Here is a 15,989-nt window from a genome sequence, read left to right on the forward strand (position 1 = left end):
ACATTACTTGCCTAAAAATGTAGTGCGAGTAGAGTAAAAGTATCTGTTGTAAGTATTACTCAAAATATTAGTAAAAAGTAGACAATAGACATTTCAAAAGTAGTATTACGCTGTTAAAAGCTCTTACAAAGATCGTACCAGCTCAACAAAGATCTTACTTAGGATGTTATTAGATGAATAATTGTAATTAAATTATAATACTTCAGTGAATATTGTACTCTCCCCCCCCCATTTTAGTGTAATGCAATCCCTGTTACGATACACTCTCAGAAATAAAGGTACAAAAAGTGTCCATATTGGTATCTCAGAAGTAAATATTAGTACCTAAAAATTTTAAGAGGAACACTTTTGTACATTTTAGATACTAATATGTACCCTTGAGGTATTAATATGGAACATTTACAGTAACAATAGAGAAACAATACAGTGCAGGCAGCAGATCATCAATTATTTCAGTTAAATACAGCTTCACACTTTTATTTTCTCAATCAATAACAGTCTTTAGGAAATTTGAACTCTCATAACTCTACACTCTCAGAAATAAAGGTATACGCGAGCGGTCACTGGGGTGGTACCTTTTCAAAAGGTGCAAATTTATACCTGAAAGGTCCATATTAACACCTCAAGGGTACATATTATTACCCAAAAAGAATAAAAGTGTTCCTCTTAAATTTTTTTAGTGCTAATATATACTTTTGAGGTACCAATACCAAAAGTTACCACCCCAGTGACAGCTCGCGTACCATTTTAAGCACTGGCAAAAAGGAAATTGTTACAGAAACAACTATAACAGCAAGAAGACAAGAAAGGTGTACAGTACAGAGAATTACAACTGTCAAAACAGAAGCTTACAACTACTGTTTCCAGCCAGAGAGTCCCTCCTTTCCTTTGTCAACAGTTTAATAGAGGCCATTGAACACAAAACATCCACCCTGATAACGGTATTTATGTTGGCACTATATGTTGCCAAAAGCTGACAGCCATATATTGTGGGCCAAGTACATCAGATGCAAAGTAGGCTAAGCTGTCTCAGAAGAGTAAATGCTTTTCCTTCAGCTTTCTCTCTTATTTATCAGGGGTCGCCACAGTGGAATGAACCACCAGTTATTCCAGCTTATGTTTTATGCATCAGATGCCCTTTCAGCCGCAAACCAGTACTGGGTTTTATTCACACACACATACATGCACTACAGCAGAGGTTCCTAAAATTTTCAGCAGGCAACCCCCAAAATAACAATGCCAGTGACTCGCGACAGCCATCCTCTGAGGTGATTATAAATACAGAAACCTTGCATGCAATGGCACACACACACCAATAGACGCAAGTTTATTTATGGTTTATTATTATTTTTTTATGTATGTCAGTGATGTAAATGTGCCCGAAAGTTTAACCTGGTGTTATAACATCAATCTGCAGCATCTGAAACTATTGCTGCATATAATGTAATTACCCCAGGGGACGCAATCCAATAAAACTAGTAACTATAAGCTACTGTAGTAACTATATAGTATATGGTAACTATGAACAACTATTTTTTTTTCTTTTCAGTAGGTTATGGATAAAATATGGTAATTCTTATGGTTTAATAAAAATTAATAGATTTTTGTAAATCACCAGGCGACCACCCTTCATTGAACTGCCACCCCTCGGGGGTCCTGTCCCCCACTTTGAGAACCATTGCACTATGGGCAATTTTAGTTTATTCAATTCAAGTGTACCACATGTCTTTGGACTGTGGGGGAAACCAGAACACCCGGAGGAAACCCACGCAACCATGGGGAGAACTCCACACATAAATGCCAACAGCCGAGACCTGAACCAGCAACCTTAGTTGTGACGCGACTATATATCATGTACAAAATGTATAAGTATATATTAATAACTTGTAATTTAAAAAAAATTATTAAACAAAAAAATATGTATACAGATAAGGTAAAACCTAGTGGTTTTTAAAGATAGTGGCGAGGTACAAATAGCCTATTTAAAATAACATCAGGCTATCAGGCTACATTGTAATCCACCATAACCGTTTAACATGCCATCAAATGATTTTTGTATTAAATAAGCCTTTTCTGTATACTTTACACTGAATTACATTTTACTGTGTGTCTTCTGTAATTCATGGTCAAAGCTCGTCGTTATTAAAGTTATTTATGCAGCCTTTTTAATCTTTTAGCTAACAAAAACATACACTCAAAAAATTACACTTGTTTTGGTTAAACTACTAATTTAAAATGAGCTGAAACAACACAACACAATTCTTGATATTTGTTTGGACAACTTAATAAGTTAACTCATGTTATGCCAACACAAATCCATTGTGTGGAACCCAGCATTTTTTACAGTGTAATCATAATTACATGCCAATTTCAAATAACAATACTGCCTCACAAACTTAATCAAAACTTTTTTTTTCCCTTTTGACCGAGGTAAAAGTAGGCTACATAAATATTTGCTGTACAAGTTGTATTTATTTATTCGTCAGGTTGATTATGCAATTAACCTTCATGCATGACCCATTTGCTGATTATAGTTCTTTAATAGCAATAGTTATGCAACAATCAAAGCCATTTAAAAACACAGAGAAGAAGTCCTTCTTAAATTATCGTTGTTTTGTTATCGTAGATGATCTCTGCATTTCTTTTAATATTTGAAACAGAAAAAGCGAAAATAGTGTGTAAAAGTCGTGCAAAATAGCCTGCATGCAGTCCAATTTAGTACAACGGCTATCTGAAGCATAAAAGCGGTGATTTCAGCAGAATTATCAAATGTTGTGCAGATCACGAACTTCCTTGAACTTGACCTAATTTTCCCTTGCGTGTGCGAGGAGCTCTGCAGTTATATAATGATTCAAACGCGACCACGTTCACAGATAGTCAAGTGTATATTGCGTGTTTTATAGCCGTGTTTCAGTACAGTTATGTCATTGAGAACTCAGCTTCAGCTCAGCATGTTGTCTTTTTTCTGGAGAAACGGAATAGAGACACCAGAGCCCCTAAAGGCGGACGTGTCAGGTAAAGTTACTGCGGTTCATATTTTCATATAACGTTAACGTTGCTGTAGGAATTGCCGCGAACTAGCCTATAGCTAACTATAAGGTTACTCGTGTTTAAGTTTAGTGTGCGTTTAGGGATTCAAAGGTGTGAAAGAACTTTTACGACGGCTTTTAACGGAGCAGTCAAGCATGTTTGTCTGAATCCTGAAAGAGTCGTTGTTTTAGGAGTCGGATCTTTTTAGTGATTTGGTTGAATCGGTTCTCGAGTCATCTCACTGTCCAAAATAAAAGCCAAATTGCTAGAGGGCTGGATAAATATGTTTTTATAAGAAATGTTTGCAATCTTTGTTTAAGAAGCAGCATTTAAAAACGTTTTTACTGTTTTAATATTGTAGTCATTAGTTCATAGCAGCAGTTGTTGTTGATGTTTTATTGGTATTCGTTGTAGAAAAAGCTAGCCTAAGTAAGTTTACAAATTATTTTTTATAAGTCGATGTATGGTTGTGTGTCTACTTCAGTTTAGAATATAATATTTATCACATTTCTACCACATCTTCCAGAAGTAAAATTGTCATTCACACACCAACTATTCTGATAACTATGATAAATATTAAATGAGACACTTGGTAACAAACAAACAAACAAACAAACAAACAAACAAACAAACAAACAAACAAACAAACAAACAAACAAACAACCCTCCTGAATTTGTAAGCTGGTTGGCTGGTTTTATCTGGTCTTAGAGGGGTTTTGGGCCATTTCCAGGCTGGTTTCCAGCCATTTCCAGCCTAGGTCTTAGATAGTCAGGCTTGAAAGTGACCTGCTAGAACCATCTAAACCCAGCTTGACCAGCCTGGTGTAAGCTGGACATAGCTGGTTTTGGCTGAGCTCTCTGCCTGGCTAGGCCGGTCAAGCTGGATTTAACTTGTCATTTCTCAACCTGACCAGCTAAGACCAGGCTGGAAATGGCCAAAACACCTCTAAAACCAGGCTGGTTAACCAGCTAAAACCAGCCAACTAACCTCTGCTGGTTAAAGCAGTTTTTTTCAGCAGGGAAATTTATTTACTGTATGAAAATGTCCATTTTACAAGGATTTTTTTTGTCAATTATAGTTATCATAATTAATTATATTGAATAAGCAAAGGCTGCTTTAAAAAGTGTTGGAAACTGATTTGACATTTGAATTTGGATCAGAGGCTATTGGGTAAAATGTACATGCAAAATTAGTCTCTGAGGGTTTCAGAGACTTACATATAACTGGCACCATACCAAGACCCACAATTTCTCAACATGAACAAACAACAAAAAGTCATGAACTGATCAGGGCTGAAAAATATCACTGGTCTTATTGTTAGTTTGTTACGGTCTGTTTCTCAAAAGCATTATAAGTTAAAGGGGATGGTTCAAATGAAAATTCTGTCATCGTTTCAACAATGTCCTCTTGTCACAAACATTTTGAGTTTCTTTTCAAGGATAACATGCTGAAGAGTTCCCATAGTATTTTATGTTCCTATTGATGTCAGTGGCTGCAATGTTTAACATTCTTCGGAATATCTTGTTTTGTGTTTAACAGAAGAAAGAAATTCATAAAGTTTAGAACTGCTTGAGGGTGCATGGCAGGATAGAGTTATGAGGACATCTGCAGGACTATCAGCACATTGCACTTTTAACTTTATTCTAGTGCTGCCTAATTATTTTATAATATTAATTACAGCTTTTGTTTTGACTGTACTTTATAGTACACTTTTTAATTGTTGTTTAAATAAAGTTAAACATTATTAATTTAAAATGAGAAGAAAACAAACACAACAAGATCCACAATTTAAACAACTTAATTAAAAAATGAAAAAAGATGTTTGGAAATGTAGGAAAAATGTAGAAAATATGCTTGAAAGACTGTCAAATGTTTTACTTGAATTTTATTATCTGGGCTCTGGGAAGAAATTCATATTTGACACTACCTACAACAGACACACGTCCCTGTCCATATGGAGTGCCCACCACTCCTCCATAAGGTTATATTTCTGCATTTTGCATATGGACAGTGACTCTGTAGAAGGTAGAACACATTCTCACATTCATGTCATGTGCAATTCGGAGTAGCCTACACCTGAGGGTGCTGTTAGTTAGTTAGTTAAATAGATACTTTATTGATCTCAAAGGAAATTCAGTCATCTAATAGCATCTTATACATAAAATACGTAAAACACACACACAAAAAATAGGGGAATTACCAGCCTATGTCACACGGGTTCAACCGTGCATACCGGTTGCAAAATATGAACGGTTGCAATAGCAAACATGCCAAGTTGTGCAGTAAGATGCCAAATTTGAAAATAGAAAACTGACATTTTCCCATACACCACACTGCTTTTAATGCCAACTGCAGACGTCTTTTGGCCAGTATCCAGTATCCATCGGGAAGGTGCTATCCCAAATGGACCTGTCAGACGATCGCCGCTAATTTTAACATTAATTTTGCAGAATAACTGTTTATCACTGGGTGACAAGCTGTTATAATGCTCTGAAAGCATTATGTAAATAATATATATAATATGTAATCAATATAACTTATCTCTAAATCAACAACAAACTCTGTTCCGCATCAGATGTCATTCCCTCACTGTAAATGCTAGCGTTGCCGTTTTTTCTGCAACCTTGCTGCGCGCACATCCTGAATGTTTAAAACCGGTAATTCATCTATAGGCACATAAACACACACGCTTCAAATAGGAAGAACAAAACAAAGCAAAAACGTTTTCTTTAATTATTAATACTTCATAAATCAAGCCATGAAATAAGTAATATACCTAAAAACACAGTCCAAGCTATTGATCAGCATATATACAATACATATATAATACGATATAAGAATGCGTGTGTACTGTATGTGTGTGTTTGTGTGTAAACATTTGCTAACCCTCAAGTGATTTAATTTCTTTTTTTATTTTTGAACCAAAAAGAAGATTCATTTAAGACTGCTGGTAAGCACCATTGACTTTCAAAAAACGTTATGGAAGTCGATGGCCTCCCATATCCTACATTTTCCAAAATACCTTATTTAGTGTTCAGTAGAAGAATGAAACAGGTTTTGAACAAGTACAAGAAAAGTAAAAGATTATTTTTGAATAAATTCTCTCTCCAAGAGCTACATTGTTATGGGGAAACTTCATAACTCCAAAAGACCATTATTACATCATCCTCTCAAATGTTGTCATTTAGCATCTACAGTACTTGCCTCCCAGAATTGACATTCATCTCACAGATATATTGAAACATGTGATATGTGATAAATGCAAGGGCCTAATTAGAGTTCACACACTGAATGTTTTGCTTTAGGCTCTATCCCACCATGGCTTCAGGGGACACTTCTGCGCAATGGTCCTGGTCTGTTCTCAGTTGGCAACACTTCATACAAGCACTGGTTTGATGGAATGGCGCTCATTCACAGCTTCACATTTAAAGATGGTTAGTCCTTTAAACAAATTTATTAAAAGTATGCTGAACACGCAAGTGGATGCATCATAATCAATAAACTCATCTTATTCAGGGGAAGTTTTTTATCGAAGTAAATACTTGAAGAGTGAAACATACAAAAAGAACATCGCTGCCGACAGGATCGTTGTGTCTGAGTTTGGAACAATGGTGTACCCTGATCCCTGCAAGAATATATTCTCCAGGTAAATAAAAAAATGTTCTTTCCATCCCTTTTTACGTGCTTTTTAAGAATCAAATCTAAATTTCCTGGTTAATTTTTTTATATTGCTTTGCAGAGCCTTCAGTTACATGATGAACGCCATTCCAGATTTTACAGATAACAATCTAATTAACATCATAAAATACGGTGAAGATTATTATGCATCATCGGAGGTCAACTACATCAACCAAATTGACCCACTGACACTTGAAACGCTAGGACGAGTGAGTCAAGATCTGTTCATTCATTCATTCAGTCATTAATTTATTTTAAAACTCAGCATTGTTTGTCATTTATCATCATTTCAGACTAACTACAGAAACCACATTGCCATCAACTTGGCAACCGCTCACCCTCACTATGACGAGGAAGGGAACACATACAACATGGGCACAGCGATCATGAACCTCGGCAGACCCAAATATGTGATTTTCAAGGTGCCTGCCAATACCTCAGGTAACAAAGACAAGTATTTAATTCTGTAGCATGTTCAGCTAATTTTGTAATAGCAATATATAGGCACAAATGTCTTTTACAAAGCTAAGTGCAAGTGTCTTCCTTCCTAACATTCCCACTGGTCTGCAAAATTTTAATGTCATGCTATTTTTGTAATTCTTTAGTTTTGGTACCAAGTCTTAACCTGCCTATTATTAAGATATCGGCTGTTTTTTAAGGCTTATGAAGTACATATTCTGCATGATCTATATCTCTAATCCCTAAGCCCAAGATATATTCTATATTTGTAATCCCTAAGCCCAAGTGCTACCTTAATAACTATTTAAAAGTAACAAATTAGGAGTTTATTGTGCTAAAAGTCATACAACCCCTTATCCGAAAAAGTTGGGACAGTATGGAAAATGCTTATAAAAAAGAAAGTAGGGTTTTCTTAATTCACTTTGACTTGTATTTCATTGCAGACAGTACAACAAACATTATGTAATGTGTTCCACGTGATTTTTATTTATTTATTTATTTATTTATTTATTTATTTATTTATTTTTCAAAATAAACATGTATTCCAATTTTGGTTCTTGCAACACATTTCAAAAAAGTTGGAACAGTAAAGCATTTACCACTTTGTGATGTTGCCATTGCTTTTCACAAGACTTAAAAGACCTTTAGGGACTGAAGACACCAAGTGATGAAGTGTTTCAGGGGTAGTTTTGTCCCATTTTTCTGCAAACATGCCTTAAGGTGGGCAACATGTGGTTTTGCTTAGTCTTGTTGAAAAATGCCTCACCGTCCCTAGAAAATAAGACAGCATATTGTGCTCCAAAATCTTCACTTTTCAGCAATAATGTAATACCATCACAGAAGTGCAAGTTACTTTCGTACTAACAAAACCCCATACTATGACATACCTTGGCTTTTGGAATTGTTGCTGGTAGCAGTCTGGATGATCTTTTTCTTTTTTTGGTTCGAAGCACTTTGCATCCATTTTCTTCCAAAAATACATGAAATACTGATTCATCTGACCACAATACATGTTTCTGGACACTGTTAACATAGGGCTTCCTTTGGCACAGTACAGTTTTAACCGGCTACGTATTGTGGTACTTGACAAAGGTTTGCCAAAGTAGTCCTGAGTCCATGTGGTGATATTGCTTATACTGTAGATCAATGATGATTCTTGATGCAGTGCCACCTAAGGGATCTGAGATCATGGTAGATCATCTTAGGCTTGCACTTTCGCCCTTTACGCACTGAAATTCCTCCAGATTCGTTAAATCGTTTAATGATGTTATGCGCTGTTGAAGGTGAAATATCCAAAGGTCTTTCATTCTTTCTTTGAAGAACATTGTTTTTAAACATTTCAATAATTTTCTCATGGATTTATTGGCAAACTGACAATCCTCTGCCCATATTTGCTCCTAAAAGACTAGACCTTTCTTGGATGCTGCTTTTGTACAAAATCTTAATTACAATGACCTGTTGACATCACCTGTTTCAAATCATATAGCATTATATATAATATAATATTAATTAAAATATATTATAATATATATATAAAATATATTATATATTATATTATATATCATATATCATTTAACCGATTTACCTGATTACTAGCCCTAAATTGCTCCCGTCCCAACATTTTTTTCAAATGTGTTCAAGAACCAAAATTGGAATACATGAAGTTTATTCATAAACTAATTTCGAGAGGATCACGTGCTTATGATTTACCACGGCCGGTCCGGTATTTGCTAATCACTATCTTCCAATCATATGAGCCCTAAGCTACTATAAATAACCACAGTTTTCAGCTCATTTTATCTTTGTTTGGAAGAAACCCCCCTCCTCCCCTATTCTCCTCCTTTACCTCTGATTGGGCAGCACGGCGGCCCAGTGGTTAGCACTGTGAACCCACAGCAAGAACACTGCCAGCCCTGGTCCATTAGGGCCGGTGGGTGTTTCTGTGAGGAGTTTGTATGTTCTCCCCGTGTCCGCGTGGGTTTTCCCCGGGTTCTCCGGTTTCCTCCCACCATCCAAAGACAGTCAACACGTATAACAATCAAGCATTTGTCTAACCCATCTGTTTCCTTAGCTACCGCGGTCGGGGAATTCTGAGATCCACCGAGCTCAGGCTCCCCTCTCGCTCTGCCAACGGGAGGAAGCTCCGGGCTCGAGGATCCCTTGAGCTCGGGGCTCTCTCCCGGGACAGCATGCCAAACAAGCTTTTATAAATCATCAGCTAAGTGTGAACTCTTGAAATCTTTATTAAAAACTAAATCAATCAGTCAGTCAGTCAGTCCGTCCGTCCATATTTATAAAAAATATGTTATTGACCAAGTATGACCACTAATGTATTGTAGATAAGGAAAATAAGAAGCCAGCACTCAGCGAGGTGGAACAAGTTTGCTCCATTCCCATCCGCTCCTCCTTGTATCCGAGCTACTTCCACAGCTTTGGCATGACGGAGAACTACATCATCTTCGTAGAGCAGGCCTTCAAACTAGACATCGTCAAACTGGCTACAGCTTACTTCAGAGATATCAACTGGGGAAGCTGCCTAAAATTCGACCAAGATGACATTGTAAGCAAAACTTGGTCTTGTGGTTTCTAATATAGTACTTCATCTAAATGCCATCCAAACTATTATAACAAATGTTCTTTTTGATCACCATATAGAATGTGTTCCATCTGGTCAATAAGAAGACTGGGAAGGCAGTGAGCGTGAAGTACTACACGGACCCGTTTGTGACCTTCCACCACATCAATGCTTATGAGGACGATGGCCACGTCGTCTTTGATCTGATTACATACAAGGACAGTAAGCTGTATGATATGTTCTACATACAAAACATGAAGCAAGACGTCAAAAGGTTTATAGAGACCAACAAGGACTTCGCTCAACCAGTGTGCCAGCGGTTTGTCCTTCCCGTCAACGTAGATAAGGTAAAAACATATACAAATAAATACATGAAGAACGAATTGCATAAGGAGGCGTACAAAACAATGAAGCAATTATGGACTTAAACATTTAAGATTGCACAATATCTTGTTTATTCAGGTCTTGCCTAAAATGTAAGTTTTAAATATTTAGAGCAGGGGTGAGCCAGTTTCTGTGCTCAACAATCAGGTTGTCTTGGTCCTAACCTTCAACCATCACCTGTTCCACAATGCACTCCCTCATGCTGAGCCTGGCCGGGTTTCATGGGATAAAACCCATCCACCAGGTGCTTGCATACAAGCCCCAATGCCAGGCCTGGCTCTAGGGTGGGGCCCCAGCTGCTCCATACTGTGCGATGTCACGGTCCTCACTGTTATTGCGCTCATAAGAAGTTTTTAAATGCACTTATGGCCCGTTTTCACTGAGGGGTACGGTACGGTTCGGTTTGGTACGCTTTTATGGCCGTTTCCACTGTCAAAAGGCGTACCGAACCAAACCGTAACGTACCACTTTTTCGGGACCCTTTCGAAAGGGTCCCAAGCTGCAGAAAGTGTCCCAAAAGGTGGAGCTACACGCGCAGCTGAACGCTATTGGTTTACAGAGATACGTCATTCGTAGACGCAACAAGCCAGAATGTAAACAAAGGACCCGCCATGTTTGAAATACACAGCGAGAGATTACAGCGGAATTATATATACATATGCAGCCATGGTCGATCCTGCAAACAAACCCTGTCGTCGTCATGATAAACAGCCACAAAGCCATGGAGAAGAGCGGATTTACCCTGTGCCGCGTAGTTTTTTACGAGCCAGTCTGAAGCCCGAGTGGTTTCGCTTTCTTCCTTGCTTTCGCCGCGCGTCTCTATCTTAAATAACAAACTTCTTGAACTGATGATAATAACATGCACTTGATTATTGACAAACTTTTGGAAACCCGATCCTGTGAGAAACTGACAAACAAGAGTGACACATTCAGAAAGAAAAGGACAAACACGAGAGTGGGGCGTGGAAAAAAAGGCGAAGCCAAGGAGCACGTTATTTCTGCAGCAAACGTGAACAAACTGCCTTGTTTTATTTTAATCTTTATTATCACCTTTTGTACTAATATGAACTGGGAATGACTGAATGACTCTCTAACAGAGGCTTCATGTGCTGCTGAAGATTACAGACACAGATGAAAGGTTTACTCTGACTGTAGGCTATAACTACTTTGTGTTGTTTTGAACCTAAATAACGACGAAATGTCTGCTTTGTGTAGTTCTTCTGTAGTTGGTAACATATCGGAGACTGTAAGGGTCTGTATGTGTTCATATATGTTCATTTATTTATTTAATATAATTAAGACGTTACAGTAGGCTATTTTGCACCGTCATTGATCTGCAGTTATAAACAACTCCTGTTTATAGAAAAGTTTGTAATAAACATTTAAACACATGTATTTATGTGTGTAAAGCATCTGTTTTGTGAGAAGTGCTTTTCATATGATATGTGAACGACCTGTGCAGCTTTAATGTAGACATTTTCTCAAGCGAAAATGACGTCGACTGAAACTTTGTCATACACCACGCCCACCAAAAGGGTACCCTTGGGAGTGGAAACACAAGCCTGATAAAGGTGACCCGTACCGACCCGAACCGTACCGTACTGTACCAGTCAGTGGAAACGAGCCATTAGACTGACCTGTCCCCTAAAACCCTTTTGCCTTGGGAGACCCTACCAGGGGCATTAACCCTCGACTACATAGCTCTTAGGATCACTCAGGCACTTAAACCCCTCCACCACGATAAGGTGGAGGTTCATTGAGGAGTTAGGATGCAAGGGACGAAGGTTCGAATTCAAGCAACTGAAATGAGTTTGCTTTGCAGGGTGGCTGGGCGCACCCTTATAGAAAGGATGAGGAGCTCTGTCAGCTGGGAGTAGCTCGAAGTAGAGCCACTGCTCCTCCACATCGAGAGAAGTAAGCTGAGGTGGCTTGGGCATCTATTTCAGATGCCTCCTGGACGCCTACCTAGGGAAGTGTTCCAGGCTTGTCTCACCAGGAGGCAGACTCGGGGAAGACCCAGGACACTCTGGAGGGACTATGTCTTTGGGCTGGCCTGGGAACGCCTATGAGGAAAGGGAAGTCTGGGGTTCTGTCTTAAGACAGCTTAAACCATGATCCAGCCCCGGAAAAGCAGATGAAATGACCAGGGGTGTCAAACTCAGTTCCTAGAGGGAAAGCAGAAAGAGGGGCAGCTCTGCACAGTTTAAGTCCAACTGTAATTAAACACACTCAATCTTACTAATTGAGTCCTTCAAGCTTGTTTGGAACATGCAGGCAAGTGTGTTGAAGAAGGCTTGTAACTAAACTGTGTAGGGCTGCGGCTCTTCAGCAACTGAGTTTGACAACCCTGGTTTAGACCATCATGGACCGTAGTGTTTAGTAAAATTAAAGTATATAGGCAAATTCTCAATTTTAGCTAGACGATCACTTTTAGCTAGGATATTGGCTATTTATTAGTACTTCTAGAGCCGTCTAGCATCGTAGGTGTATATGAAACCATTCAGAGTGTAATAATAAATTGTCTTTTATCCTCCAAACTTTAGAATGACAGACAGCAGGTGTTCAAGTTCTTAATTTCAAAAGAAGGTCAATAGAGCCTCACACAGTTCGAACAAAGGCCTTCTGTTGCAAATCGATGCAGTTTTTGCAAAAAAAAAAATCATATTTAAAAACTGATAAAAGCATTTCTTTCACTTCCGCTGTCATATTTGTTTTCATGATAGAGCTGAGCGATTACTCCAACAAGGTTGATCATACCTTTGGCTGTCATGCACATTTAGTCAGGGAAGCACAGTGGTGTGTTCAATAGTAAATCTCCTCTGAAGGCCAGATGGCGCTCTAATGCAAAAACTTCAAACATGAAGAAACCCAGGAAATGGACATAGCATTGCATTATAAACAGAAGTTTTAACAGCTTTCACTGATTCAACATGACTAGTAACTGACTACAGAATCATTTCACTTCTTTCGAACACTCGACTGAAGTTATGAAGTGAATTGGGAGTAAAAGCATGTAATTTAATGTGCTTTTTTCCCACATGTAGCATGATAAAGCACATCGTCCAGTTGTATTTAAAAAATAATTATTACTGCCATATCCATAAACACCCAAATGTATTTTACATATCTGAAATGGTATGTTTTGCTAGTAATTGTGTGTTTTTGAATGGATGAAACCTAAAATAACGAAAAATGAAACCTCTTTCTGTGCCTCAGCATGAGTCGACAGATTTAAATTTAAACAGTTGATGACTTGCGCTCTGAATGTTCTAATCACACCAGTGTGATTGTACACATGAAAGGGTTAAATCAACCCTTTAACATCAAATGTGTTTTCCATACTAAATTGTTATTGAAATATCATATTACATATACATTTACTTTTGATTAATCTTAGAATAACAACTCTTTCTTTATCAGGAAACACCACAAGACATCAACCTAGTCAAGTTGCAGGACACAACAGCCACAGCGGTCCTGAAAGAGGACGGCTCTGTCTACTGCACCCCTGACATCATTTTTAAGGGTGATTCCTCTATTCTGAACCTAATTGTTCTTCAATATAGTTTCCCCTCTATTTGACATTTGTTGCTTGCATGTTTACAGGTTTAGAGTTGCCAGCTATCAACTACAAATTTAACAGTAAGAAGAACAGGTACTTCTATGGCACCAGGGTGGAGTGGTCACCATATCCAAACAAGGTGAACATCTCTAGATTTCTGGGCATTTACCTTTATTATAACATTGTTTTGGGTGCATGTTCTCCCCATGTTCTCCAGGTGCTCTGGTTTCCCCCACAGTTCACAGACATGCAGCATAGGTAAATTGGATTGACTAAATTGACCACAGTGCATGAGTGTGTGTGTGTTGCGGCTGGAAGGGCATCCGTTGTGTAAAACATATGCTAAATAAGTTGGCGGTTCATTCCACTGTGGCGACCCCTGATTAATAAGGGAACAAGTGGAAGGAAAATTAATAAATAACACTGTTTTGATGCCATTTAAGCTACAAGGGCGTGTTGACTTTTGAAATCTATTTAGCAATATTATCTTGTTGTACAGGTCGCAAAAGTGGATGTAGTTACCAGGACACATAAGATTTGGACAGAGGAGGAATGTTACCCATCTGAGCCAGTGTTTATAGCCTCCCCAGACGCCGTTGATGAAGATGACGGTACGTATTTTATCGAACTATTGTGCATCTGTATAAAATATTGTGTAATATGTATTTGCAAATGTAACATTCTGTAGTGCACTAAAGGGGACCTATGGTGCCGTTTTTTACAAGATGTAAAATAAGTCTCTGATGTCCCTATAGTGTTTACGTAAAGGTTCAGCTCAAAATACCTCACAAATGATGTTTAATAACTTTTTGCAACTGCCCCTTTTTAGGTTTTGATCCTAATTGTGCCATTTTTGTGACTGTTGCTTTAAATTTAAATAAGATTATGCTCTTTTCAAAAGAGGGTGGAGCTACAGATACATATGAGTCAGTATAGTGGCAGATTCAAAAACAAGACAAACCTCCTATGGTAATGAGAGAGAGATTGCTACTAATGGGCGGGGCTTTCCCCCTCTGATGACACGTTTAAAGGGGGAATGTAAAAGTGTGATTATAAAAAATAAAATTAATAGATTTTTACCATTAGAAGCTGGTTATATTCAGACTGTTGCCACACAACTGTGTTTAAACCCCTCATAAATGTGATTTTTGCAAAATAGTTGTCTTAAGTTAAGAAAATGTAAAACTTAAAGACTCAAAATCACCCCAGCGTGGATGAAAACATACCCAACAGTACATAAGGGTTAGCAAACTCTTGTAATTAAGCTGTCTTGAGCGATTTGTCTCCATTTTCAGGTGTCATTCTTTCTTCTGTGGTTTCATTCAATCCCCAAAGGCCACCTTTCCTGGTGGTCCTGGATGCTAAGTCCTTCAAAGAGATTGCTCGCGCTACCATCGATGCCAGTATTCATATGGACTTGCATGGCCTTTTCATCCATGACAAATCTACCTAAAAAGGACACGCACTTTATAATGATCTGACAACCCATTCTGAGTGGGATTAATTTATTTTTGTAAAGATATGTACAAGATATAAACAAAGGGAAATTTTCAGAATCGTATTTATTTCATGATTGTGATTTGTATTATAGATATTCTGTAAAACAGGGTATTGTTACAATTGAGTGGATTTTAAGTGATTGTATAAACAAAAACTTGCAAATTTATGTTTTTTTCTTGTAAATTAATATGGACAGAACTTTCTGCTGAATGAATTGTTGTAATTCTAATAATTGTACAGACAACCTGTAAAACAGGCTATTGCATACAATGTAAATGACTTCTACTCATTGAATTTAAAACTGTGAATCATTATGTTACTGTAATTCATGTGTGTGCCATTAAATGGAACGATTTCTTTAGTACCATTGTGGTTCGTTGCATCATTTGTTACTGTTTCTCGTAAAGTATTTTTACTTTATTTTCACTTTATTAGGTACACAACTTACTATTACCAGGTTGGACCTCCTTTTGTCTTCAGAATTGCTTAAATCCTACTTGGCATAGATTCTACAAGGTACTGGAAATATTCCTTAGAGATTTGGTGGCAGGCCCGGATTGGCTAATCGGGAGGACCGGGAGAATTCCCGGTGGGCCGGTCCGTTTTTTGGCCGTGAGGGCCGGTGTCCCTAGCTCCAGAATCTGTTGCTCTCTGCAGTCACACTGTTTAAATTTACTTATTTACTTGACCACAGCCTTTTTATTCATTACTTCACCGCAACTCTTCTCTTTTTATCTATTTTCTCGCAACCTAAGATGATAAAACTTCGTCACCGTTCTGATCACAGCTGTTGTGGTCCA

The 15,989-nt window shown here is 37.9% G+C and overlaps 1 protein-coding gene across 2 annotated transcripts; it reads left to right on the forward strand.

Moving 5' to 3' along the window:
- Positions 1-2,854: 2,854 nt before the first annotated feature.
- Positions 2,855-15,553, forward strand: bco1l (beta-carotene oxygenase 1, like). 2 transcript variants are annotated; one of them, NM_200608.2, is made up of 11 exons: positions 2,855-3,015; positions 6,337-6,465; positions 6,548-6,677; positions 6,771-6,918; positions 7,003-7,150; positions 9,508-9,728; positions 9,824-10,090; positions 13,548-13,653; positions 13,734-13,828; positions 14,189-14,300; positions 14,985-15,553. In NM_200608.2, exons 1-11 carry the CDS (start codon positions 2,952-2,954, stop codon positions 15,140-15,142), a joined length of 1,578 nt encoding a protein of 525 aa, NP_956902.2. In that variant the 5' UTR covers positions 2,855-2,951; the 3' UTR covers positions 15,143-15,553. The 2 variants fall into 2 exon arrangements, 1 of the variants encoding a protein (NP_956902.2); XR_012382331.1 differs by having other exon boundaries at positions 2,870-3,015; positions 11,950-13,653.
- Positions 15,554-15,989: the final 436 nt, after the last annotated feature.

The sequence above is a fragment of the Danio rerio genome, chromosome 7, assembly GCF_049306965.1.
Source record: "Danio rerio strain Tuebingen ecotype United States chromosome 7, GRCz12tu, whole genome shotgun sequence".
In the NCBI taxonomy this organism is placed as follows: domain Eukaryota; kingdom Metazoa; phylum Chordata; class Actinopteri; order Cypriniformes; family Danionidae; genus Danio; species Danio rerio.